The following is a 26421-nucleotide window of genomic DNA, read 5'->3' as shown; positions in this document are numbered from 1 at the left end:
TTTTTCAAAGAATAGTGTAAGTACACTCCTTTTTATTATTTTATTTATTCTTTTTGTTATTAGAGCTCCTGTCTATTGTTCTATGTAACTGTATGTTTGTATGTTTGTAAATAAATAAATAAATAAATAAAAATAAATAAAAAGCAAACAGCAAACAGTTTGAACCCTCCCTCTCTAAAACATGCTAGATCTCTATACCATAAACTCACGTGTCTTCAACCCGCCCCCGGATGTTGCGCCGCTTACAGATCTACACATGCGCAGTTCCGAATCTGTTGAGTAAGCGCAGCAGCGGCGCAGCCTGTGACGCTCGTCACGGTCTGCGTTATGAGACGGGTTTTGTAAGGCAGTTTCTGCGGTCACTGTAGCTTTGGCAGGCAGGTGAGTTGCATAAGCTTCGGACCCGGGTTCTCTGTGAGCAGAGGACGGCTTCTCCTCGCCTGGCTCTGGAAGAGGAGCTGCTGCCTTGTGTCGGATTAGCACTAGCGGACCGAGGATGTTTCCAGCCAGCAGATACACACGAAAAGGTAAGGAAGCTAATTTAACCGGCAGGCTGAAAGGCTGCGATTTAGTTTGATATTATGTAAAATAACAAGCAACATTAAATAACGTTAACGGTTTCTGTAATCATTAAGATAGTTCAGTCTATTTTTCTTTATTTTTTTTTTTAAAAGTTGTTTTTAAAAAAGAAAAGAAAAAAAAGGTAAACGTAGCAGCTGTGCTTAGCATGCTAGCGTAAAGCTAATGTAGGTGAAAGTTCATTCGGTTAGTTAGGTCACATGGAATTGGGGAAAAAAATCCCCTTTGGGTTTATAAATATATATTTTCTGGTTGTCTTAATGAATTAACGCTGTAAAGTTATCAAGCATGTTTGTTTTTGCATTTAAAAAAAAGCAAAACTGATGCTTTATAGATCTGTTTGGTAGCTGTTTGCTAACAACATTAGCTTCTTCTTGGGCTCTGCTTAGCCTAATAACAGCTCACATGTTTTCTTTTCTTGTTTCACGGAGCTTATTTCAGAGGAGGTCCGGTTTGGGTCACTCTCACCCAGTTAAAAGTGGTCAACGTGGTCCCATCCCCACCAGTCGGAACCGGTCTTAACTGAACCTGTCTCCTCTCTTGCAGCTCACAGATGCATCAGGGCACTGAGAACATTACAGACAGACCCTGCAGCCCTCCAGCTCTACACCAGCATCCACAGGAGGACCTGCTCTTCAGTGTCAGCGCCCCGCATCACCACACACTACACCATTCATCCCCGAGATAAAGATTCACGATGGGAAGGTAACGCCTTTCATTTCCTGTATTTATTTAGAATAATGTTGCCAGTGCAACGTTGTGCATTCCAGTGAAATGTGCCTGGGCGGCCCCCAGGGAGCTATCTGCGGCTCAGGGTTTTGCTCATGGACTCTGAGTGGAAGTCTGCACTGCAAAAACAGACCTAAAAATAAGTAAAATGTTCTTAAAATGTGTGTTTTTGTCCAAGATTTGAGCAGGTAAATAAGACTATCTGCCAATGGAATGAGTATTTTGACCCCTTAAATAAGATAATTAGCCATCCTGCACTTGAAATAAGATGATGGAGATGAGTTGTTCCTATTTTAAGTGCAAAAATCTCATCCCATTGGCAGATCATCTTATTTACCTGCTCAAATCAAGGATATATACACTAATTTTAAGAAAATTGTACTTATTTTTAGTTAAATTTTTGCAGTGTGTGGGATTGGAACCGGGAAACTTGCAGCCTTCCCAGGACACAGGCGCCCTGCTCTAACCACTCGGCCACCGATTTATTGTTAAAGTCACTTCCTGAAAATGTTTTCTTTAAGTGATTCGGGTTCAACCTTCGACCTAAAGGAGCTCATGTTTTTATCCGTGACCTGCTTTGTGAGTCAAGGGATCGTCATCTCATCTGGTCTATAAATGATGTAACCTGATCCCTGGAACGATATCAGTGCGAACTCTTTATTTTCTCCAGGACAGCGTAAGGAAGTAAAGACAGGAGCTTTAAAGTAGTTAGAGAATAGGTGTAAAATGTGGTTAGAGGTGCTTGGCAGTAGACTTGAGCTGGTTACAGGTGTTAGGTTTTCCATCATACTATTCCTGTGGTTCAAAGCTCTTTTTAATAAGATACCAGAGACAGATCTATGCCTTTTATACACAAAGTTTCTCAGAATCTTCTCCTATCTTGGCCCTATTGCTAGATGTGACGCTGTCTTCTAAGAGCTGTGATTGGTCGATACAAGAAGCAAAACAAGAACAACCCACAAATGTGCTCCTTGTAATCAATGGAGAGAAATTAACCCCATCAGACTGGATTGAAAAGTGTGCCATGATGATGAAAGTTAGCCAAATGAAATAAATGTAGTGACATCATTTTGTACAAATGTTTATGTAAATAAGGCTACGTTCACACTGCAGGGAAATGCGACCAAAATCCGGTCTTTTTGCCCATATGTGACCCATATTTGTCTTTTTCACCCCCAAAAAATCAGATCTTTGCCACTTCCATATGTGTACGCGGATCATATTATTTTTTTTATTTTTTATTTTATTTTATTTTTTTAAAGCGTCTGCTGTCTGACCAGTCATGCTACATTTTATCCGTCCTTCACATCACTCCCCTGTCTCTCACTAAACATCCAAACACAGTAGTAGCAGCTAGCGCTCCATAAAAGTTCATTAACAGCTGTGCTGCTTTCTTCTTACCTTCATCTCGCTATGATGTGGTCTTGATATTGTCGGCTCCCGTTGCTCAACAGCTTTCTAAAAATAACAAGGAGAGATGCCGGTCGGTAGCCGCACTCACCCACAATTTTTTGAGTTTTCTATTTTTAAACAAAATGCTATTGAACACTTCTAGAAACAATGATGTTCACCAGTACTTCTGCAGACAGTGCGCTGCTCTGTCACATCTCCTCTTATCTACGCACGCGGGTCGCTTTGCAGCCCTAAACCGTTCAGACAGCAGCATTTAATAGTAATATGAACGTCCACCTTAAAAAAAAAAAGCCAATTTCAGCAAAATATCGTATTTGAGCATCAAGACCTGCAGTGTGAACGTAGCCTTAGTGCTACTTTTAGTCCTAAGAGTCTTTGTGGATACGGGACCTGGGTGTCAAAAGTTGTCTTTGGCTTTATGCAGCACAGAGGAACACACTATTACTCCCTCCTCCACCTTTCTCTGCACACGGCCAGTCAGCTACTTTAAACAAGTTTGTTTAAACCAACTAAAATCGGGTGAAAAATCTTAAAATGTGAGCCAAACTACAGCTGTATTAGAAATGATAACCTTACTATGATCCCATTTTATTTGCATGGCATTAATTCACTTTATCTAGATCTGTTTATGTGTTAATTAGGTTTATAATTACTTTATGTTACCCTTTTTTCCGTTTTGGGGAGAAGTGGCAGCCCACTGCTTCCCCAGGGGATGGGTTAAGATGCAGAAGTGAATTTATCCATTGTGAGATCAATAAAGATTAATTATTATTATTTTTTTCTAGCAGGATTCACATTGTTTTTTACTCCGTAATTTTAATAAGTCAGCTATAGATGTAATGGTTACAAACATGCACTTTTGCTATTTCTTCTCTTAGGCATCGAAATGGAGAGGTTTGCAGACGAGGCGGACGTCGTGATAGTAGGCGGCGGCCCTGCTGGTCTGTCGGCGGCCATTCGCCTGAAGCAGCTGGCCAATGAACAAGAGAAGGAGCTGCGAGTGTGCGTGGTGGAGAAGGCCCCTCAGATCGGGGCCCACACGCTGTCCGGAGCCTGTTTGGAGCCCGGCGCCCTCTTTGAGCTCTTTCCTGATTGGAAAGAACGAGGGGTAAGTATCTCAACTTGTGTTTTGACCCCTGAGCCATCAAGATGCCGTGCATAGTTTAGGACTCGGTCACCACAGGAGCTTCTAGTCGTTCTTCTCGTTATGAGGGCTTTAGAGTAATTAGAGATGCAGCAACCAGATCAGACATTGTGTGACTAGAGGCGGCGTCACAGTATGAGTAAAAAGTGAGAGCAGTCTGTGTTTTACTCCTCTGCAACCCACAGCTCACTGTTGATTTAAAAAAAAAAAAAGAAGCTAGAATTTACATTTGAAACATCCAATAGTGGTTAGCGTTGTTGAGTGGAAGCTGCAGTCGCTTTGAATCGTCCCTGTGGCGTTAGTAGACCTCTACTACAACTATGAGATTCAAATTACCAACATTTTCTAACCCAGTGGGTCTGTAACACATCGATCATTACAAAAATCTTACTTTTTTCAATCACAGATCAGAAAGTAAACAGTAAAATTGTCTGACTCTGGTCACCAGGCTGTACTTCACTGAGTGATTTACACATTGTAATTAACTCATAAGCTTATGAACCGTCTCACTCCTGATAGGCTGTATGGTATTTACACTGACAAGCTTATTAAACTGTTAATGAATCTGTAAAGTAGAAAATGTATCCAAGAATGTACTGCCTTCGTCCCTCAGGCACCTCTGAACACCCCGGTGACAGAAGACGTGTTCAGCATTTTTACGGAGAAGCACAGAATCCCTGTCCCCATATTGCCAGGTAAAAACCTCCCTCAGGCTCCTTTGTTTCCTGATTTCGATAAGACTCCGTTGTTTGTGGCACGATTAGTCAGGCTGGAGGCGAGCTTTGTTCATATTTTTGGGACTCGACACCTAGATTTATACGTATCGCTGTGTTTTTTTGTTCCGTAAAACACAAAGAAGCTCCAAGCAGTTTGAAAAGTGGAGCATTTAAAACCAACAGGCGGGATGTTCCTACCTGCATTTTCTAGACTTCGCGTATCTACATTGATGTGCAAAAGATGAAATATTCTTCAGTGGTGCACCTCATGAATATATCTGACTTGTTAAGGAGATCCTGGTTCATGCACAGATATTTTCCACTTGGTGTCGTAAAAGGAAGAAAAACAAAAGAGGCTTTGAGCAGCAAATCTCCTTTCTGAAAGAGTTCTCTGGAACAAGCGAATAAAACATTGTGACTCCAAAGATGATTATATGTGTCTGATTTATCTAAACATTTTCAGGATTGCCCATGCAGAACCATGGCAACTATATCGTGAGACTGGGAAACCTTGTGCGCTGGTTGGGGGAGCAGGCTGAGGAGCTGGGAGTGGAGCTTTACCCCGGTTACGCAGCAGCTGAGGTGAGATCTCCCACTTCCTTTTGATCAAATTGGTTTTAGATATTTTAGTCTCATTTAATGTTTTTAAACCATTTAATTAGGGTTGCACTATAAGTGGGCATTAACTTCACTGTTGGCCAATGTTGGCCGTTTTTAAGATGTCTGTATCGGTGGGAAAAGTAAAACTGAACTGTTATTAACTCATTTTAAATGGCGTCCATCATTTTCTTTTCTGGAAGAGGTCAGGGGGGGTCTGATATTTGTTTGATCATGTGTGCTGGATTGTGGGTTGTTTAACTTAAGCAGGGAAGAAATATCGAAATATGGGGTAATATAACTGTTAATATAAATGTACGCATAGGTCTTTGAATTTGTAAACGTTAGTCAATAAACGGGAATACATTGTGTGACATCAGGTGTTTCATCTGTGAGAATACAAGTTATAAAACTAGAAATAGCTGTTCCTGCGTAACAGCGAGTGAGAATGCTAATCTGCAGAATGATTGAGCAGAAGATGCAGAAAACATTCATATCAGATTTGAAGAATTAAAAAAAAAATTAGGAATTTGAAGGGATTTGATAAATTTGAAGATTAAGAACAATTAGAAGAATTGGAAGAATTTGAAGAAAGTGAAGAATTTGAAGCAATTTGCATTGATTTCAAAGGGAACAGCCAAAAAATCGCACAAAAAGTGAAATATTTTAAAAAGTGTAAAAGTTAGCATAACCATGAGACATAGCAGGCATGCTGGGAACGAGCCAAATGTTTTGACACCAAAATTGTTGAGATTGCTTGAAGTATGCGGGAGTAGTTAGACGCCGACAAAATAATAATAATAAAGAAAAACAATAAGTGAGAATGGTGTATAGCATTCTCATTGATTACAACTTTGCAAAAATACAAGTACAAATCACAAATTTACGGGTATGAAGCCATTACTTAATCTACCAGTAATGACACGTGGCTACAGATGTTTCACCTGTGAGAATGAAAGCAGCGTTTTCTTCATCTTCTTTCTCTTCTTGTTTAATGGCGGTTGGTTTAAAAAAAAAAAAAAAACATCCAAGGGCGTTACCACCAGCCAGTGGGACGGAAAGTAAAACAGCTTCTTCATGGGTTGTAGATTTGTAATAGTACATTTGGGATTTCAACTTGTATTTTTGCAAAGTTGTAACTCTGTAACTTGTAATCGTAACTTCTAAACTCCTATTCTCACAGAGGAAGCATGTGATGCCACAGGAATAAGTTGATAACCAGGAAGAAACACAAATCTTAAACATATTCACGTTTATTGACTTACATTTACAGATTCAGATGCCTACGCATTCATTTATATTGACAGTTATCTTACCCCGTACCGAAAGGGTCGGGAAATAAATATAAAATGTACTGAGCATCGGTTAGCAACCATAATGGCATTATTATCAAGATATCAATATGAACCCAGATTTTCTTATCGGTTCATCCCTGCATTTTATTCATTTTGTTCCCATGGTGAGGTATTTATTTCCTAAATGTAATTTGCTAGTAAACCTAGAACAGATTTTTTTGTGGAAATATATTTAATATTGTTATTTCAGAACATGTCAGCCTGTATAAAATTAAAACAACAAATATTCCTCTAGTTACATCTCCTGTGGGACTTTTATGAGTCATATCATGATGGTGGAAAGTTGCTCTTTAAACTTTTTACTCTGCCTTTCTTTCTAAAACAGATGGTAAAGGTGAACGTTTCCACCTCAATTTGCATTAACTGGCTCGCCCACTATTTTTAGCTCATATTTAATTACTGCATTTAAAACGAGATCCGTGGCAGGAAATCAACCAAGTTAAGTGATTCCTATCAGTTCTGACAAGAAGTGCGGTCGAATATCCAACCGTAATTAAACTAAAGATCATAGAGCAGAATCTTGTTATTGTGTTTAAAAAGCCTTTGAGATCTCTGCACTTTGTGAAGGAGCATTTATCCAATATTATCGGGGGTGTATGTATATATATCAGCCAATTAAAAAAGTACAATATGTTATTGAGGAACGGAATATGTCAGTAATGATGCTAAAGGTCGGCTTTAACATTCAATAAGACAGAAAATACACACAAGGCCTATCAGGCAGTAAGTAGGACCACAGGATGGAGAACAGATTTAAATCAGTAAAATAAAGTTAATTTGCATTATTATTATATGCTTGTAACTCAAATGTTATTTACATAATTAAACCCTACAGCCAACGGGTTTTATTTATTTATTCATTTTTTTACTTGTTTCTTCGTAATCCATAATGTCCCAAAACGTTTTTTTTTTACAAACAAATCTTATGACTTAATTATTAATGTTTATTTTAAATCAGTTTTTTTGTTTATATTAAGCAGATGCTCTCTTTACAAACTGGATCTCCAGTTCCAGTTTATAAAAATCAGTAAGTTAATTTATAATCATCTCACCTTTGGGGAAAAAAACAAACCACTCAACGAAATCAGTAAAGTTGTTTTTAATTAAAAAAAAAATAGGACATTTCATACTAATGAGCTAATGCAGGGCTGTCAGACTCGTTTCTATATTCGGCCACTTTGGCATCATGAAGTCATTAAAAGGGCCGGTTGCTCCCGTATAGATGATACTTTTGATTCCATAATTTCATTCCAGTTCACATAGAAGTATAAAAAATGTACAGTAACATAAAAGTAGCACCATAAGCCCAGTTTATACAGTTTATCTGCAAAAAAAAAAAATTCTATTGTGGCGAGTTACACTTTAAACTCATCATTCTGCATCACTTTTTCTCTCTTTGGACATTTCTGGGTTGTTTTTAATTGGATTGTTGATCTATTGGCAGGATGCTGTTACTACACAGTAAAAAAAAAAAATCAACATTCGCTACAGGAGGCACAGTTTTAGCCACTTTATACGTTTTAAAAGGATATATGCCTTTATTTTATGACATATGTTTTGTTTGGCTCTTGGTTGCCGGATAAATTGCCTTGACGGGTCGGATCCGGCCCACAGGCCTTGAGTTTGACACAGATTGAAACGTTCAACTGAAGACGATCTGGACCCGTTATTACCACAAAAAAAAGTATTTGGTAAAGAAGTTGTCGGATAAGGAAAGAGACAAAATGAGGATTAACACGGACCTTGCGTCTCAGGGTGTAGAGCTCAGTGCTCTGAGCGCTTTGACAGCAGAGATGCTGTTCTCCTGCATTGTTTACATTTCAATTGTTTACTTTTTAATTACAAGCTTTATGCAACAAAATTTCGTTCTGTATGCACTCTGTACATACAAAATGACAAATAAAGATGTCTAAGTCTGTAGCTTGTCACCCATATTGTTTTGGTCCGCAGACTGTGCTCAACAGCACCCCTGGTGGCGGAACTTTGCTTATCGTTTAAAGAAAAAGAAACCCATTGAACCCATCCATTCATCCGTCATCTTCCGCTTATCCCAGATCAGGTCCAGGGGAGAAACCCAGACTTCAAACTCTCCAGCGATTTCTGGGGGATCTCAAGGTGTTCCTCGATGGCATCCTGATCCTCAACTGGCTCATTTAGATACGGCGACGCAGCGCCTCTACTTCAAGCGCCGCCCAGATATCAGAGCTCCCCGTGCTTCTCGTCTCTACATGTCAGACCGGTCGTGGTAAATTGCTCTTGGTTCTGGCGGCGCTGAGATCAAATTGTGGCTGAATGGCAGAAAGATGAAAGTACAGCGAAGGCTCGAGACCTTAACATCGATGCAGGGAGATGGCTTCCAGATGGCGCTCAGTCACATTTGATCCTCTGACAGAAGCGGGAAGCTGAACCCTGAAGGGACGCACCGTCAGAGCCGGCCAAATTCAGCGGAGCGCACTGAACGACGCTCCTCTGCTGAGCTGGACCGCGACTCAAAGCGGTGAAAGCAGCCCAGGAGATTTTTCAAGGCAAGGCGGAGGGATGCTCAGTCGTTCGATCACAAGCTGACCGAGCAGCATTTTACGTGTGAGAGACCTGAAGAAATCTGGCTCCAAAAGCTCGACAAAGATTTGTAGAAATGCACAAATGTAAACGTTGGAGACTTAGAATACGCTTCCAAAATATTATGAGCGGTAGATTAAATATTGTTTTTTTTTAATTGTGTGTTTTCTCCGTTTTTAATTGAAAAAGGCCTGACTTTATAAATTATAATTCTGAAACTTCTCCTCCTGTCTTGCTACGATTCAGCCAAGCGTTTGCACCTAAAAACCTAAAATGATCATGTGGGTTTATCTAATAATCCTGAGTGTATGTACCTTTTTTATGAAGGCATATCCAGCCTCCCCTTCATTCTTCATGTGGTTATTTTCTGCGTTATACTTTCAGGTCCTATTTCACGAGGACGGAAGCGTTAAAGGCATCGCCACTAATGACGTCGGCATCGCCAAGGACGGCTCGCCGAAGGTAATGTACCGTGTAACGAGCTCGTTATTGAATAGTCCCTCTGTTGAACGGTATCGGCGGCGGTGTTTGTATAAATTAAGCTCCGCATACGTGGCGTGCCTTCACATTTCTGAAACCTCAAGAATGTACTTTTATTTGACTCCTTTTGTTGAAAGTCTGATAATTTTCTTGTGTTGTGAGAAAATGGTACGTTTGTTAAGCAAATCCCTGAGTCACACCTCATAAGTCTGGGGACAGAGGAGGCAGATTTCTATTTCTCTCTGTTGCCTCGAGGCTTCCTGAAGTCTTTCTTTGAATATTTGCTGCTGTTTTAACACAGTTTAGGTTCAGTCGTTGTCCCTGACCTTTTCTTTTAGCAGGATATCTTTTATATTCACGATAGAAAAAATCCCTTACCTGCAATAGATGACTTTGGTTGTCTTCTCTGTCTCTGGGGAGCGGTGGTCTAGTGGTTAGAGCAGCGCCCCGGCGTTCTGAGAAGGCTAAAAGTACCCGGTTCAATCCCCGCCCACTGCCACTAGGGTCCTTGAGCAAGACTTTTGGCCCCGTGTTGCTCCCCCTGTTCTTTAAGGGATGAGTTGCATCCAGAAGACAAATTTTGTTGAAGTGTACCATTATCACTGCAAAAACGGAACTAAAAATAAGTAAAATGTTCTTAAAATTAATGTATTTTTCCTTGATTTGAGCAGGTAAATAAGATGATCTGCCAATAGAATAAGATTTTTGCGCTTAAAATAGGAACAACTCATCTTATTTAAAGTGCAGTATATCTAATTATCTTATTTTAGGGGTAAAAATACTCATTCCATTGGCAGATAATCTTATTAACTACTCAAATCTAGGACAAATACACTCATTTTAAGAACATTTTACTTATTTTTAGATCTGTTTTTGCAGTGAAAGATTTCTTCTTCTTTCATGACAGCTCAGTTTTGCTCAGTTGTGCAAAGGCAGAAGTTTTTTCCCTGTTAAACAAGGCTACAGTAGAAACTGTGACGGGAGATTTATACACACCTTTTCATAGCTGTTGCGTTTGCATTAGATTGTTATTTAAATGCAAGTCTGTGGTTATTCAGCTGAGTCCAGTTTAATGTAGATTTAGATCCAAGAACTATAATCAGATCAGTTCAAACAGGACATATCTTCCAATTTAGTCCTGCTTTTAATTCAGTTTTTTTTTTTTTTTTTGAGGATTAATGAAAGGTTTGCCTATCTAGGGAAACAAGGGCGATTGCATCAAGCCTCTAACTTTGCAAGCATGTGGCGATGGTGGAAAGGAACAACCTGTTAGTTCATTGGGGGATGAAGCTCCAGCAGAACCTGCTGAAGGTTTGCTTAATTATAACAAAGACCAGTTTGGCCTCAATAATGATCGTCTCATCCAGTCAGTGTTCCTGTTTGATGGGAAACTAAAGCAGTGGTGAAAAGCTTTTTACCTTTTTTAGGTATTTATACACCTGCAAGCAATACATTTACGCTTTAATAAAAGCACAGAGACCAGTTCCTGGGATAATATGGTATATTAATGGTTTAATATCAGTAGAGGGATTCTTAAAGTATTAATGGCCTAAACTTCACAACACTAGAAAAAGGTCAAAAGAAGCACAGGACTCTGATCTTTCTGTGCAGAACGTTATAACATCACTCCAGATGTAGGTGAAACACGCCACGCCTTGAAAAACTGTTCCCTGGTGTTGAACTCGTGTCACCGCTGCTGTTTTTGTGGATTTAAACGGATTTATGAGATGGAACAATACAAAGTGATGCGTAAACGGGAAAGATGTGTGTCTGACCCATTTGTCTGAGTCGATGCTTTGTTAAACCCCTCTACGCTGCCGTCTCGGCTGCAGCTCCTTTCAGGCTCGTCTCTACTAGCTTTCTCTTTTTTTTTTTTTTTTTTTTCTCTTTTCAAATTCAGTCAGATGCGATGAAGAGCTTCTGGGGATATCAACTTTCAAGTTCTTTGTTGTTTTCGGGTTTGTCTGAGCCGTTTTCTAGCACTATCCTGTACTTTTACCGTCACTTTTATTCAGGTTGTGGGTTCTACGCTGACCCTCTGCCCGTCCCCCAAGTTATTTGCAGCCTTTGGCCGTTTCTTTTCCCCAGGATTGTCCTGTATTTTAGCTTCATTCATCCCAACCAACGTCTCTTACCTCAGCAAAAAAACGGCGTCCCCCCCACAGCATGAAGCCGCCATCCTGTTCAGGCAGATGTGCTTTTAGTTTGGTGAAAACATTCAGTTACTCTTTCAATTATTGGAGGATGGGTTTAAAAACGCTGAGAGAAAAGCTTTTTTTTTATACTCGGATTAAACTCCACAGACGGATGGACGGACTCCTTGTATTCATTATTTAGGCGATTTGTTGTGCTGTATTTTAAGTAAAGGGAGCTGAAAACAAATGCATGCAAACCTCATTTTTAACAATTTTAAAAATGATTAATCTCTTTCCTCCAACTTGAATGAATCAGTTTCTTTTTGCTGATCTATCACAGAAACTCCCTGTAAAAATGTCTGCATATTATTGTTCTTCCTGACCAAATAAAAGTTTAACATTTTCCCGTTTTTATCTCTGATTTATATATATGTATATATATTTTTTTTATCCCTGTTTCAGGATGTTTTTGAGCGAGGAATGGAGCTGCACGCCAAGATCACCTTGTTTGGAGAAGGCTGCCACGGCCATTTAGCCAAGCAGCTTTACAAGCAATTCAACCTGCGGGAGAACTGTGAACCCCAGACTTACGCTATTGGCCTGAAGGAGGTAATTTGTTTATTTATTTATTAGGATCCTCGTTAGTTACTAATCTTCTCAGGGTCCAATTAAAGCAATACAAAGTTGTTCACACACATTTAAGACAATTTGAAATTTAAAATATGATACGCACATAAATCATCTAACATCACATTTTATAAATTACATACATAGACCTGTATTTAAACTTAAATTTAAAACGTTAGATTTCAGTGCTCTTTTTTTTTTTTTTTTTTTTAAAGTACGCTTTTTAAATCTCTAATGTTTTTTAGGTAACTTATTAGGTAACAGATCTTTGCAACAACTTTGTCTTAGCACAGTTTATAATTAATTTAGTCCCTGATGGGTATCTGGTAAAATGAGTATATATCTGATCAGAATAAATAAGCTTTTCATAAAATGATTCAGGTCTCCCTGTTAGTATGACTTTGTTTAAAAAATAAATAAATTATACTGTAACCTAAACTTCAGTAGAGACCACAATAAAGTGCGGTGCATTTCAGTAATACTTGTAGATAAAAGGACATTTAACACTAAGCGAGCCGCCTTATTTTGGACCACCTGCAACTTTGACAAATCTCATTTGTTGGCAGCCGACCATAACATGGAACGTTATTCTAACCAAAGACTGTACAACGTCTGTCCAAACTGTTGGAGAAACAAACGAGGAACATCTTCTGACAACAGCAATACCTTTGTCCATCTTACCAATGATATTGCCAATATGATACAACCATGACAAGTGATGATCCACTGTGATGCCAAGTAATTTAATATTTGTAACTTGCTCCAAAACAGAGCTCTTCATTGTAAGGTCATTACACAATCACTGTTTAGTTAGCTTTGCTAACGTTTAAAATCATATTATTAACATTATTAACCCATTTCACAAGTAAACCCATTTAATTCTCCAGTACAGTTAATATATCTGTGGTGTTTGAATCAGAATAAAACATTGTGGGCCGAGGGAGCTGCCCTGAGGCAGACCACAGTGGATCTTATAAATATCAGAAAACATGTTAACTTCTGGTAATAAATCTGCACTGGTAAAAAAAAAAACTGAAGCTAAAGTTAGTGTCTTCTTATTCCACAGCTGGTTTAGGGGATGGACTCTGATTGCATAGAAGTATAAGGGGTAAAAAATTAAACCTTGGTTGTGAAAATGATTTCTGCCTGAATCGCTCCAGATCCTCGTTTTCATCCCCTGTAGCAGCGGAGACGACAACCCCTCCACGCTCCTGAGTTTTCCCACAGAGAGAAAACGAGATGCACGTTCAAGCTTGGTAACCTTTCGCCTCTTTGTTCTAGCTGTGGATGGTGGACGAGAAGAAGTGGCGACCCGGCCGAGCGGAGCATTCTGTGGGGTGGCCCCTGGACAGACACACGTACGGCGGATCCTTCCTGTATCACCTGAACGAGGGAGAGCCTCTGGTCGCCTTAGGCTTCGTGGTGAGTGCCTTCCTCCTCTACCTGTGTGGAAACGACGCCTGGGCCTGACGGGGGCGATGGAAACCAGGGCTGAACGATTTTGCAAAATAATCTATTTGCGATTTTTTTTTTTTTTTTTTTTTTTTTTTTTTTTTTTTTTTTTTTTTCCTTAATATTGCGATTTATTTATTTATTTTTTCCCCCAGTTTAATTTCTCATGTCTTTTTAAACATATACAAACAACAAATCAATTTGTTTCCTCGCCGTGCGGATTAGTTGCTAAAAGACCCACAGCATCTAAACTCGGAGCGCAAATGATTGCGTTCTGCCTACGATATATTTCAACCAAAATTGCAATTTTGACTTTTCTCTGCATTAACCACAAGCAACAAAAATGTTCTCTAAAAAAAGATCTTTGTAAAGAAGGACTATTTAAAACAAGAACTTTTAATGTTTCTATTAATCAGAATATTATTCAAGAGAACAGCTTTTAATTGATTGACTGGTTACACTCTATGTCCAACAATGTATTAAACTGATTGACCAGAACTTAATGCTATATATGATTATATGAACTCTAAAACAGGTCATAAAATTAGATTATCTCACTGCTGCAACTGTCTTCCCTTTCTATGTGGAGCAAACCCACTTTAAATATTTTACCGACACCTAATGGACGTGTCTAATTCATTAATTGTTACATAGCCAAAAATTGCTGACCTCTGCGATTTAGAAATTGCGTTTTTTTTAAATCGCGATTATATTGAAAATGCGATTAATTGTTCAGCCCTAATGGAAACATCTGTTGCAGATGTGAAATTGCTCTGCAGAGTAAACTCGCCGCATAAAGTGAGGGAAAAGTTGGACCTGACGGGTTGGCAGAGGCTCTACTAATAGGGTAGTTCACGCGTGACGTCCCGCGTGACGTCAGCGCTACATCCGGGTCCCGCTGGTAGGCAGAAAACAGTACTGTTCTCGTCTACTACATGACAAAACGGGTGATTTAGAGCGTACTTTTACTTCGTTTATTTATGGAATCTAAACAATGCCTTCGACTTGTTGTGCTCCCGGTTGCACAGAGAGGCATTTCAAATCGTTGGATGTACGTTTCTGTCGTTTACCGAAGGAGAAAGGACGAAGAAAGAAATGGATATTTTCAATGAAAAGAGCGCAGGCAGATAATCCCAATGGACTGGGGGAGCGATCATACTACGACAGAATTTGCAGTCTACACTTCATCTCCGGTAAATACAACTTAATTCTGCTCTAGTCATTGTTCTACTTAAATAGCGGCGGAGGGTACACAGATCGCTACACGGGCCGGAGAAGCGGTAGCAGCAGCAGCCAAGCAGCAGCGGCGGAGCAGGCAGCGGCTGCTCTGCCAGTTCACGGGCTGCGGCAGCAGCCAGCGGCTGCTGCGTAAACACTACACGGGCCGGCGCCGCCGGCTACACGGGCCGGCGCCCCGGCCCGGCTACACGGGCCGGGCCGGGGCGGCTAGTAGCAGCTAAAGTCCCTTAAATGAGGGACTTTAGCAGCAGCTAGCAGCAGGGGCTACAGCAGCTGCTGCTGCCATTACGCCCCGGTTCACGGGCGCTAGTACTTGTGTTTACGCTGCAATGTCGCCGACACCGCCACCCATTTTAACAAGACAAAAACACCTAAATAATCCGTAGTGAAATTATTTTTTTTTTTAACCTACCGGGCCTCTGCTGAGACGCGGCCTGTGTCCGACGCCGCTTTGTGCTGTTGCACAAACATGTGTGAACAACATCCATCCATCCATCCATTTTCTGACCGCTTAATCCCTCATGGCGTCGCGGGCTTTGCTGGAGCCTTTTTCCCGATTTAAAATAATTGTAGCCGTCCAGTGGTTTAAGGGGCTTTCGTGCTCTCTGTCTGTACTGGCCTGCCGTGTTTATAAGGCAGCTGTATGTCATGGTACGGAGCGCTTGGCCAGCATTTCACAGACTCGCTCCGTCCCTTCAGGCTTTTGCTGTGTGGATCTGGCAATCTGATACCATCAACCATCAACTTACTCTTAAAACGATCTTGTAGTACGTTATCTAAAGAAGAAAAATACGCGGAGAACTCGTCAGTTTCTCTGTTTGCGTCCGCCATTGTGTTCGTCTTTTGCCTACCGGTCCGGCGCGCATGCGCGAAAAACCCGCATCAAAACAATAACAATGAACTGGTCTATTGGGGGTTTTCAGCTGACGTCACGCTCACGTGACTACTCAGCGCGTCCGCCATATTGGGTGGCAGTCGTTTCGCACCGTTGACCTGCGTTGTATGACGCCTTAGGCAGTATTGGAAGGAAACAATGGGGAAAACGTGTTTAATGGTTGGTTGCACGGCCCGTGGAGGTGGAGATCAACGCTTTCTATCGCCTACCAGCCGTAATAGTGAATCAGTGTGAAAAAAAAAAAAACAGCTGTCTGAACAACGCCGTCACCTATGGCTGACACGGATATCCAGGTCCGATTTGGACGGTGTTAAGCTGGAATACGCCAGAGTCTGCGGTGCTCACTTTGTCACAGGTAATTAACTGTTAAGTATTTAAAACATATAAGAAGAATATATTAATAATAGGGCTTGGGCGTTATGACTTATTACTTTCCGCGGCTGTCGTGTTGACTGCCTCCGCCGCCTCTACTGCCTATTACTACCGCATACTGTACTCCCTCTCTCAGCCGTGTTTTAATTTGATTAATTTCACCTTAACTTGATTTCAACCATGGTAAACCGTTGCTGTATTGTGGGCTGTAACAGCGCAACACATGATCGCCATGGGAAAAACATAGAAACAGATTAATTTTCCACCGCTTTCCTGCCTGGAGGCGCAACCACGGAGAACAAGAGATAAGATAACAAAGAGTCGTCGGCTCGCTTGGATCGCGGCTGTAAGTCGACCGAACATAACTTTCCACAGTATCCCGATGTCAATGAGAGTGTGTTCTAAACGTTTGAAACACATAGCAGCTAGTTAAAAGTACATTACATGCGCGAGTGGTTGTTAGCGCTAACGGTTAGCATGAGCCAGAGCCCGGCTGAGCGCAGCTTACCTTTGAACGAGTTACAGAGATAAAGAGATCGTCGGCTCGCTTGGATCGCGGCTGTAAGACCGAACATAACTTTCCACAGTATCCCGATGTCAATGAGAGTGTGTTCTAAACGTTTGAAACACATAGCAGCAAGTTAAAAGTACATTACATGCGCGAGTGGTTGTTAGCACTGGCGGTTAGCAGCTACTAAACTAGCATGTGCCAGCCCGTCTGAGCGCAGCTTACCTTTGAACGAGTTACTGTGTTCCCACTGTTTGCTGGCTTTATGATCTGCAGCTCCTACCGGCGCCAATACGGTAAATACAACTTAATTTTGCACTGGTCATTGTTCTGCTTAAATAATTAAAGCCGCGAGCGGCGTCGATCGGCCTTGCAGCCAAGCGCCTTCGCAACACATTTGCAACACATTTGCGTCGGATTGTTTACATTTTTACCATCTTATTAAAACTCACCCGTCCACGTATGATGGCGATTTCCTTGATGTACATAACCAGATGTGAACTGGTTGTGAGCCTCTAGATCAGGGATGGGCAACTGGCGGCCCGGGGGCCGCACACGGCCCTCGTCATCACTCAGTGCGGCCCGCGAATAGATCAATAATAATTTAATAATGATAAAAAAAAAATGTAATTATACTTTTGACCGATAGGGGGCCGTACCCAACAGCGGGCATGGGCCGCTTTGCAACAGCGAGGAAGAAAGTCAAGAGCCCTGGCCACTAGCAGTGGAATAAAGGGAAAACATGACGAGAAAGTCACATTTTTCAGACAAAATGGGAAGAAGTATGGACATGGGGAATTTTTTTTGGTCTCTTGTCATTCACACACAACATAAACCGTGAGAGCCGACGTGAGTTTTGAAACTGCAAAGCTTTGTCTTAAGCAGAAGATCAAACGTGCAGCACCGCGTTCACAGACCAGTGTGATGCATTCGTGAGCGTCAGAAAGCTATGGTGCATTCAGGAGCATGGGACATTAGATTTTTCAGAATAAAAAGCTAACAGATGTGCATAATCAAAAAGTAACAGAAATACAATTATAGAGCATTCAGTATTGTAAGAAAGCCCACACAGTTTCTGGATAGACACATTATTGTTTGAGTTAAGTTCTGTGCCGTTTTATGCCTCTTTCCTTGTAAATTTGAAATGACCCATGCTCCTGAATGCATTGATATGGAGTTTAAATTCCTTTTTTGCAATTTTTTTTTAAAGCAAACTGTTTGTCTTTTGCTTAAGGACATATTAAAATGCATTTATATGCAGAAAATCGTTATATGTTGGTGCAGTAAACATACAGATATAAATTAATCTAAAATTTGTTCTTATTGAGAATAATTTGTAGCGTCTTTCATATCCAAATATTTGAAGTGCGTGGTCATGTGGCCCTCCAATGGTCATGCTGAAAAAAATGTGGCCCTCTTTATCATGGAAGTTGCCCATCCCTGCTCTAGATCCTTGTAAGCTCTCATTTCCTCAAGAGTGTGCAGAGGGTTTTCACTGAACACCAGGTAATGCACTATGTCGCCGTGCTCTACATTTGGCCAATCATCTGGATTACGGCTAAACAAGGCACCGTGGAGGGCATACGGGTCCATATGGTCGATCACGGAACATTTCCTCAGATATACGTCCTTATCTGGTCGCTCTAGCGTGCTGGCATACTTATCCATTCGCAATACGATAATACGTGTAAGACAACTAGAGATAAGGAAGTGTGCCACCCAATATGGCGGACCGGAAGTTGGCCAGTGACGTCAGTGAAAACACCCTATTAAACCCTCTTGTTTCTATTGCAGATTGGTTTGGATTACTCCAATCCTTATTTGAGTCCTTTCAGGGAGTTTCAGCGATGGAAACATCATCCTTTCGTTGCGTCCACGCTGGAGGGAGGTCAGAGGATTGCTTACGGAGCCCGAGCCTTAAACGAGGGAGGATTTCAGGTGGGTTTGCTCTCCTCACTTTGCCACAATCAGGGAGGAAAGCCACCGTCAGCAGTTTTTATTTTATCTTTCACAAACTAAATCTAAATATCAGAGACCGGATCCAAGCGTCTCAGGTGCGCAGCCAGATGTACTGACATAATTAAGTTGGAAAAGTTTCTCCATCTGGGTTTGTTAACTGGAGTTCTTCTACATTTGGTTAATTTGCCATCTGCATGACGACCAATTAATTCAAATTTCATTAAAAAAATAAAAATATTCTTGCTGCATGATTGTAACTAAAACAAACCCCAGATAAAATCTCCTGCATTGTTATGGTGTTTTGTTTGTGTTTGTCAAATTAGGCTTTAAATGGCTTCTGCAACTTTTTACGTTGAATTTGTTAGTTTTGCTTTCCAGGTTTTTACTATTTTTAATTTGCTAACGAAGAGCTTTAACAGGTTATTGCTTACAATCCATTTGATAATTCTGAGATGAAACCTTTAACAGCTTGTCTAGAAAAACTTTTACTTTGACTAAAGAAAAGGTATGTTCTCTAAATGTTCATGTTTAGTTTCTTTAAAGAAAAGGATGAATAAAAGCAGCCTCTGATGTTTAGCCACTGGTCTTCCTTGTGTTGCTACCTTAGTGCATCCCAAAGCTGACGTTTCCTGGAGGGCTGCTGATTGGCTGCAGCCCCGGCTTCATGAACGTCCCAAAGATCAAAGGCACCCACACGGCCATGAAGAGCGGCATCCTGGCCGCCGAGGCCATTTTCCCCAAAGTCACTGCAGAGGACCTGGACTCTCAGACTGCAGGTACGGCACCTGAGCTCCTATTTAGACATTCAGACTGCAGATGTTCTCTAGTTCATTTCTATTGACCCCACCAGAGGGTGTCACTGAGTGCAGGGTCTTAGTGAAGCCAGAGCCAGGAGGCTAAGGACATCACGAAAGACTCGGCTGATGAGGAATATTATTACAAGTGAACTTCCTTCATGGAGCAAAAAGCCATATTTCACCACTAGGTGGGGCTTGTACGCTGTCTGGAGACCAAAACGCATATCAAGCCACGCCTCTCTCTGCGGGTCTGTCCCAATTAAGGGGCTGCATCCTTCGAAGGACGTATTTCTAGGTTGATTACGTCAGAGAGCTGCGACGAAAGCTGTCCCAATTCATGAATGCTTCAAAGTCTCCTTCAAATGTATCCTTCCTTTCCCCAATTTGAAGGATGGGTCTGATGTGTCCTTCGTTGCTAATCCTGTCCCATGATTCATTGCGGGTTGAACAGAACATTTTAACCGAAAACAGCAACGGTGGAGGAGGGTGAAAAGATGTGAATAGAGTTGAATATGTTAAGCTTTCTGTGACATAAAAGTAACTTTTAAAAAGCTTTTAAGCAAAAATTTATGTTAAACCAGAATATCACCTTATCTCCCGGCACATTGCTTTCCAATTCCTGTTGCCTTTCCGCTATGAGAAATGATTCAGATATCTGACGTCAGTCTTTGGTTACATTATTATTATTATTATTATTATATATATATATATATATATATATATATATATATATATATATATATATATATATATATATATATATATATATAATTTTTTTTTTTTTTTTTTTTTTTTCTACATATAAAATGAATTACGCTCAGAAAGTTAGTGGGTTAGCGTTTAAGTACAAAATGTTTACTAATAAATTACACAAACGATATTTCTCATATCGATTATGAAGTTAAACATTTGCCTGATTTAATGAATTAGAACATAATGAAAGATGATAAAGCAACATTTTAAATAAGACTGTAGGCCATAATGAATATGTAAAGGGGAAAAAAAGAAACCGTGTACAGTTATTTACTGAAGAAACGGCTGGTGGAGGCTAGACCGTCTCAATTCACCAGCCGATTTTTTTTCTGGTCCCTGTTTCGTGGTCCACGAAGGACCCGGTCCACGTAGACGGGGTCCTTCCACGGATGCAGCCCCTGAATTGGGACAGAGCCTCCCTTGCTCCAGCTGCAACCCGCCACCCATTTCCCCTTCTCTCTCTCTGCTTCCTGTGCGCATATTTGCAAAGGATAAAAACACAGCAGAACAGCCTCAGCTTTCAGAGGAACACATCTAGTGAAGAAGAACTCATAACATTATAATGCTGTTGGAAAGAGAACGTTTTGATCCGCTGGGCATGCTCTCCGCCATTTTGTGCCTGGCGGAGGGTTTTTTGGGCAGGGAGGGGCTAAGCCCTGAGTAGCAGCTGTTCACGTGCGCGTACATGCACGCTCGGCCGGCCCGGCTGTGTAAACAAGAGACTGGAGAACAACACAGAGGGACATGGTGTGTGACATTTAACCACAGTCCATCTAAAAAGGTACATTTAGCTCTTCACAAAACTATTTTTCAGTTCTTTCTATCTAAAATAATGAAACTTCCTTAATTGCTTCTTTCAGTAAAGCAGCTCAAAAAGAAAAACTCACATTTACACTGAATACGCATGATCTTTTAATCTTCGCTTAATTATTGTTGTTTACGGTTAAAAAAAACAGCAGTAATCTTGGAAAATCACATAATTTAGTTTAGCTTTTTCAGTTAATTAAACATCAAATATAATCAGTTTTCTTACTTTATTGAGATGCATCCTTGTTGATTTTTTCAGATATAGTAATTCATTTCCAACCTACTCATATCATATCCTTTTTTTTTTTTATAAACTGATGCTTTAACATAAAAACTTTATTTATAGAACACTTTAATTGGCCAACTGTCCCAAATGGAAAGAATAAAGATTTTCCAGCAGTTAAAGATCTGCATCCATCTTAACTCTCTGATTGATGATGATCAGCCTGATGTACTGATGAGCCAAAGCACCAAGAATTCATGGTGGAGGTCTTTAAATCCATAGAAAGGACAGCGTTGGTCCATCGGTTCTGCCAAAACCAGCCTGCTTGTTGGCACATGTTGTTTTCCACATCCTCGAATATTACATCTTTAAATTTGAGCTTGTATAACTGAGAATATTTCAGAGGCGTTGAAAAGTTTGGCTGGTTGAGTCTGCAGACGTGACGGCAGCGGACAAATGGGACAAAAGTTTTCCGCTCACACTGCAGCTGCATCAATCAAAGAACTGAAATATCAATAAAAATGTCTGAGCGAAGACTTTGAAGAATAACGGGCCGAACATTTAGCTGCGAGAACTAAAGGACATGTTAAGGTTGAAAGTTGTCGAGATAAAAAAAAAATACTCAAGTGTGTCAGAGAATAATACTTCACAGTAGAATTTGTAATAAAACTACTTTTATGGTTAGTTCTGCTTTGCACGATGACAAAATATGGAAGGCCTTAAAAATACAAAGTTTAGAAAAGTAAAAATCAATTATTTTTAAGGAGTAATGTGAGTTCCTCAGTGGGAAACGCCACGAAGACACCGTCCGTCTGAGGCCTCCTGACTGCACAGGTCAATATGGCGGCTCTGCACATTAAAGCTGTTAAAGTTGGAGGTAGAAATAAATTTATCAGCACTTTAGGGAAAAAGTCTGAACACGGATCGACTTTTAAAGCAAATGTAACGCAGTAGAAGTCAACCAACGGCAGCTCGATCCTATCTGACCTGCTTGTGTGTAGAAGAGTCGGGTCTTAAGATGACAGGTATGGAAAAAAGCCCAGTTTGGACCCGTTTACCTGCTTTACTTCATCATAAAACCACTGCCATAAACGTTTTCCTCGAAATTTAAGTTAGCAAAAACAGACTAACATTGATTATATTTGTTTTAACCCTTACTGCATCCTAGGGCTCCACGTCCCCGAGTACAGTGAGAACCTGAAGAAGTCGTCGGTGTGGAAAGAGCTGCATGCCGTCAGGAACATCCGGCCGTCCTTCCACAACTACTTTGGCCTTTATGGCGGTATGGTGTACACCGGCATTTTCTACTGGATGCTGCGGGGAAAAGAGCCGTGGACGCTCAAACACCAAGGTGAGGACCGTCCCTTTGTGCTGGGCTGAGAGTCAAACTACTGATGATTACTGGCAAAAAGCAGCAGAGCTGAAAACTGCAGGAAGGGAATGAAATATAAAGATCTGAAAGATATAAAAGCTTAACTGTTTTCTGCTGCTTAAATGCAAAGGCCAAGTGTTCCTTAATAAATGGATATGCTTAAATAAAAAATGTATTTATCTTTATCTGGTTTCTCTAAAAGGAAATTAGCCCTGATGTAGGATTTCAGAAAAATGTTTAATCATAATAGCATTGCTGAGAATTGTCTTTTATCATGTCTCAAAAACTGTCCACAAGCCTTAGCATCATGGCCACTAAGGAAATGAGCCATTAAAGGAATCAATTAGCCAAATGTGTTTTTAGATATAATGGGCTTTCCTCCCAAACAGCAGCACTTTGTCATCTGGCGCCCAGTGACGCTGTGATCAAAACATCATTCTTAAACTGACTGCTGAGCGTTGTGGAAAGTTCTGTGGAAGGAAAAAGTCTACATAACCATGAATTGATGCTCAGTTTAGGTGGCAGCTACAAAGCTGCAGATGAGTCTGACCTGGTCGAGGGTTAACATGGACTGACTTGTTGCTTTAACACAGGGGTATCAAACTAATTGCTACATTGGACCACTTTGGCATCATAAGTCATTAAAAGGGCCGGTTGCACCTGTATACACGATACGTTTGATTTCACAGTTTCATTCCAGTCCACATGGAAATGTAAAAAATAAAATGCACAGTAACACAAAATATGCACCCTAACGCCCAGTTTAAACAGTTTATTTGCAAAAACAAGTTGATATTGGAATAAGTTAAACTTTAAAATCATCATTCTGCATGAGTTTTTTGCTTTTTGCACATTTCTGGGTTGTTTTAATGTGTTGTGGGAAAACTAGTGGCAGGATGCTGTTACTACACAGTTAAAAGATAAAATCAACATTCGCTACAGGAGGCACAATTTTAGCCACTTTATACTCTTTAAAAAGGATATATGCCTCTACTTTATGACATTATGTATTTTTTGTGGCTCTTGAGGGCTGCATAAATTGCCTGGAGTTTGACACACATGCTTTAAAATGTGCATTTCATCGGAATGAAGGGGAGCAAAGGGACATAATGCAACTTGTTTGGGGTCCAGTGTGAAGTTTCCAGAGTGGATGAACTAAAGTATCTGCTGCTGCCGGTCGGCTGAAGTATAAAAGCAACATGAACGTCCTCAGCAGAGCGGGAAGCTGAAGGCTTTCATGCCGCGCTGCATTCAGTCATTTATGGAAAACCGCCCATAAAAATATGGGGTTACTGTACTTTTAAAGCAGGTCCACAATTCTGTTCCACAAAGCTTTCATTTATCAGTGTTATAATTGATTTGCTAATTAAACAGCTGAAATGAAGCAGTTCCCTCAGAATTCAACCAGTAGAGGAATTGCTGCAGAGCGTCACATGCAGTGTAACGGCACACTTCATCGCTGTGATTATCCTCTTGGACTCGGACCGGCCTTGTCCGGACGGCGCCGGTGTTTTCCGGGGCGCTCCGAGGTCGGATAGAGTCAACATTTCCTCACCAGCTCTTTCTCTGGCAGGCTTGGATGCTCACCAGCTGAAACCAGCTAAAGACTGCAAACCCATCGAGTATCCCAAGCCCGACGGCAAAATCAGCTTTGACCTGCTGTCCTCCGTGGCCTTGAGTGGCACCAACCACGAGGGGGACCAGCCTCCACACCTGACCTTGAAGGACGACGGCGTCCCCGTGGAAAGGAACCTGGCCATTTACGACGGGCCGGAGCAGCGCTTCTGCCCTGCAGGTAAATCTGCTCTTAGCCGCTTCAGGACAATTTGGTTGTAAACGCCTGAGTCAGACCATGAGCGTAACGGTGCTAAGCTAACAGTACGACATGGATGTTTCAGGGCTGTAAGCTAGCGCTAGCTGCTATTAGCTTCAGGGACAGCCCAGTAACAGGTTTCTGTTTCAGTCTGCGTCCTTCAAGCTGCACCACCTAACGCTCCGCTGCGTAAATGCAGACTGAAACACCGAAACAACAAACTTGTGTTCAGACTTTGTTGTCTATAAGTTAATGTCTCAATTTTTAAGTGGCACAGGAGCAGCATATAGTTTTCACAAGCCTAGAGCGCCCTCTTGTGGCAACAGGCGGTAATGTTTACGTCTTGGTTCATGTTGGTTAATATGAATTACCGTTTAAATGTGATATAGATATATATATATATATATATATATATATATATATATAGAGATAGATAGATAGATAGATAGATAGATAGATAGATAGATAGATAGATAGATAGATAGATATATATAGATATATATATATATATATATATATATATATATATATATATATATATATATATATAGATATATATATATATATATATATATATATATAGATATATATAGATAGAGATAGAGATAGAGATGACACACCTGAATATAAGTCGCAGGATTGGCCAAGATATGAAAAAAGGGACTTGTAGTCCGAAGAATACAATAAAATCAGGATTTTATTTTGCCAGAGCATTCATTTGGCTTCCATGATGATAATAGCAGCAATCCCCAAGATATGTTTATGAAAATAAATCGTCAAGATACTAAGAGGAAACTTTTTTTTTTTACCATGAGGCATTTTATTTTAATCATTCACCTTTTTTTAAAATTAGTTTGAAGATAAACAAGCAAAGTCTGTTTTTAGCTCATTGCGTAATACGGCTAGTAGCAAAACTTTTGATATATTTTCAGGGCGGCCATCTTGTTTCACGGCTTGGATTTTTTTTTTGTTCTTTGAATTCAGGTCAAGTCCCTGATGAAAGGCTTGAAATAAAAGCAACATTTTAAAACAGTTTTTTGTGGCACGAACGGAGAAAGTAAAAAAATGAATAAATCAATCAGATTTGGAGATTTTATTTTCAAGCCATACAGCCCATATGGCCCATTTAAAGTCCAGACCTAAATCCAAATTGAGAATCTGCGCTCGTTCACTCCAATCTAAAGGTTTGCAGCTGTAATTGTAGCGTAAAGGCTGTTCTACGACGTACTGATTCAGAAGGGTCCAATGCACCCATATTGTATCATTTTCCTCCCACTTTACTTTGTCTAAATGTTGGTATTTGTCTAACAAACCCAAACTGTGGTGATTAAAACATTCCTTCATCCCCGTAGGTGTGTACGAGTACGTTCCTGTGGAAACCGGAGACGGCATGAGGTTACAGATAAATGCCCAGAACTGCGTTCACTGCAAGACCTGCGACATCAAGGATCCCAGCCAGAACATCAACTGGGTGGTGCCGGAGGGCGGCGGCGGCCCCGCCTACAACGGCATGTGAACTTTTGAACCAATCGTATTCCGCATTAAGGAGTAGAGAGCTGTCGCTATGGGCCTGGAGTATGAACCGTTAACTATGTAGCCGCCTGAGGGCGCAGAACGTACAACTTTATATTTTAAAGTCTGTTATTAAGCTTGAGAAAACCGGACCATGTGAACGTAAAGTCCAACCGATGGGTTCTGGGTTGAGCTCTGTGGGGCATTTTAATTCCTGATGAGGTTTTTTTTTTTTTTTAGCATTTAACCAGGAAGTGCTTGATCAACAGAAACGGTTTGATTTTTTGTAAAACTTGAACAAACTGTAAATTAATGTTTGAGGGTTTCTGTTGGCCACTAATGGAAATACTGTCTGATGTCACAGAAAGAAAATATTACCCAACAC

The 26421-nt window shown here is 40.6% G+C and overlaps 1 protein-coding gene across 1 annotated transcript; it reads left to right on the top strand.

Moving 5' to 3' along the window:
- The first annotated feature begins 287 nt into the window (after positions 1-287).
- On the top strand, positions 288-26420 carry etfdh (electron transfer flavoprotein dehydrogenase). Its single transcript, XM_036126912.1, has 13 exons — positions 288-527; positions 1126-1284; positions 3600-3829; positions 4479-4560; positions 5045-5163; positions 9477-9554; positions 12170-12316; positions 13616-13756; positions 18595-18738; positions 19367-19535; positions 22508-22690; positions 24285-24506; positions 25877-26420. Exons 1-13 carry the CDS (start codon positions 497-499, stop codon positions 26038-26040), a joined length of 1869 nt encoding a protein of 622 aa, XP_035982805.1. The 5' UTR covers positions 288-496; the 3' UTR covers positions 26041-26420.
- The last annotated feature ends 1 nt before the right edge of the window (position 26421 follows it).

The sequence above is a fragment of the Fundulus heteroclitus genome, chromosome 23 (genome assembly GCF_011125445.2).
Source record: "Fundulus heteroclitus isolate FHET01 chromosome 23, MU-UCD_Fhet_4.1, whole genome shotgun sequence".
Taxonomy (NCBI): Eukaryota; Metazoa; Chordata; class Actinopteri; order Cyprinodontiformes; family Fundulidae; genus Fundulus; species Fundulus heteroclitus.
The sequence above is the reverse complement of the archived record's forward strand: the minus strand, read 5'-3'. Positions and strand labels throughout refer to the sequence as shown.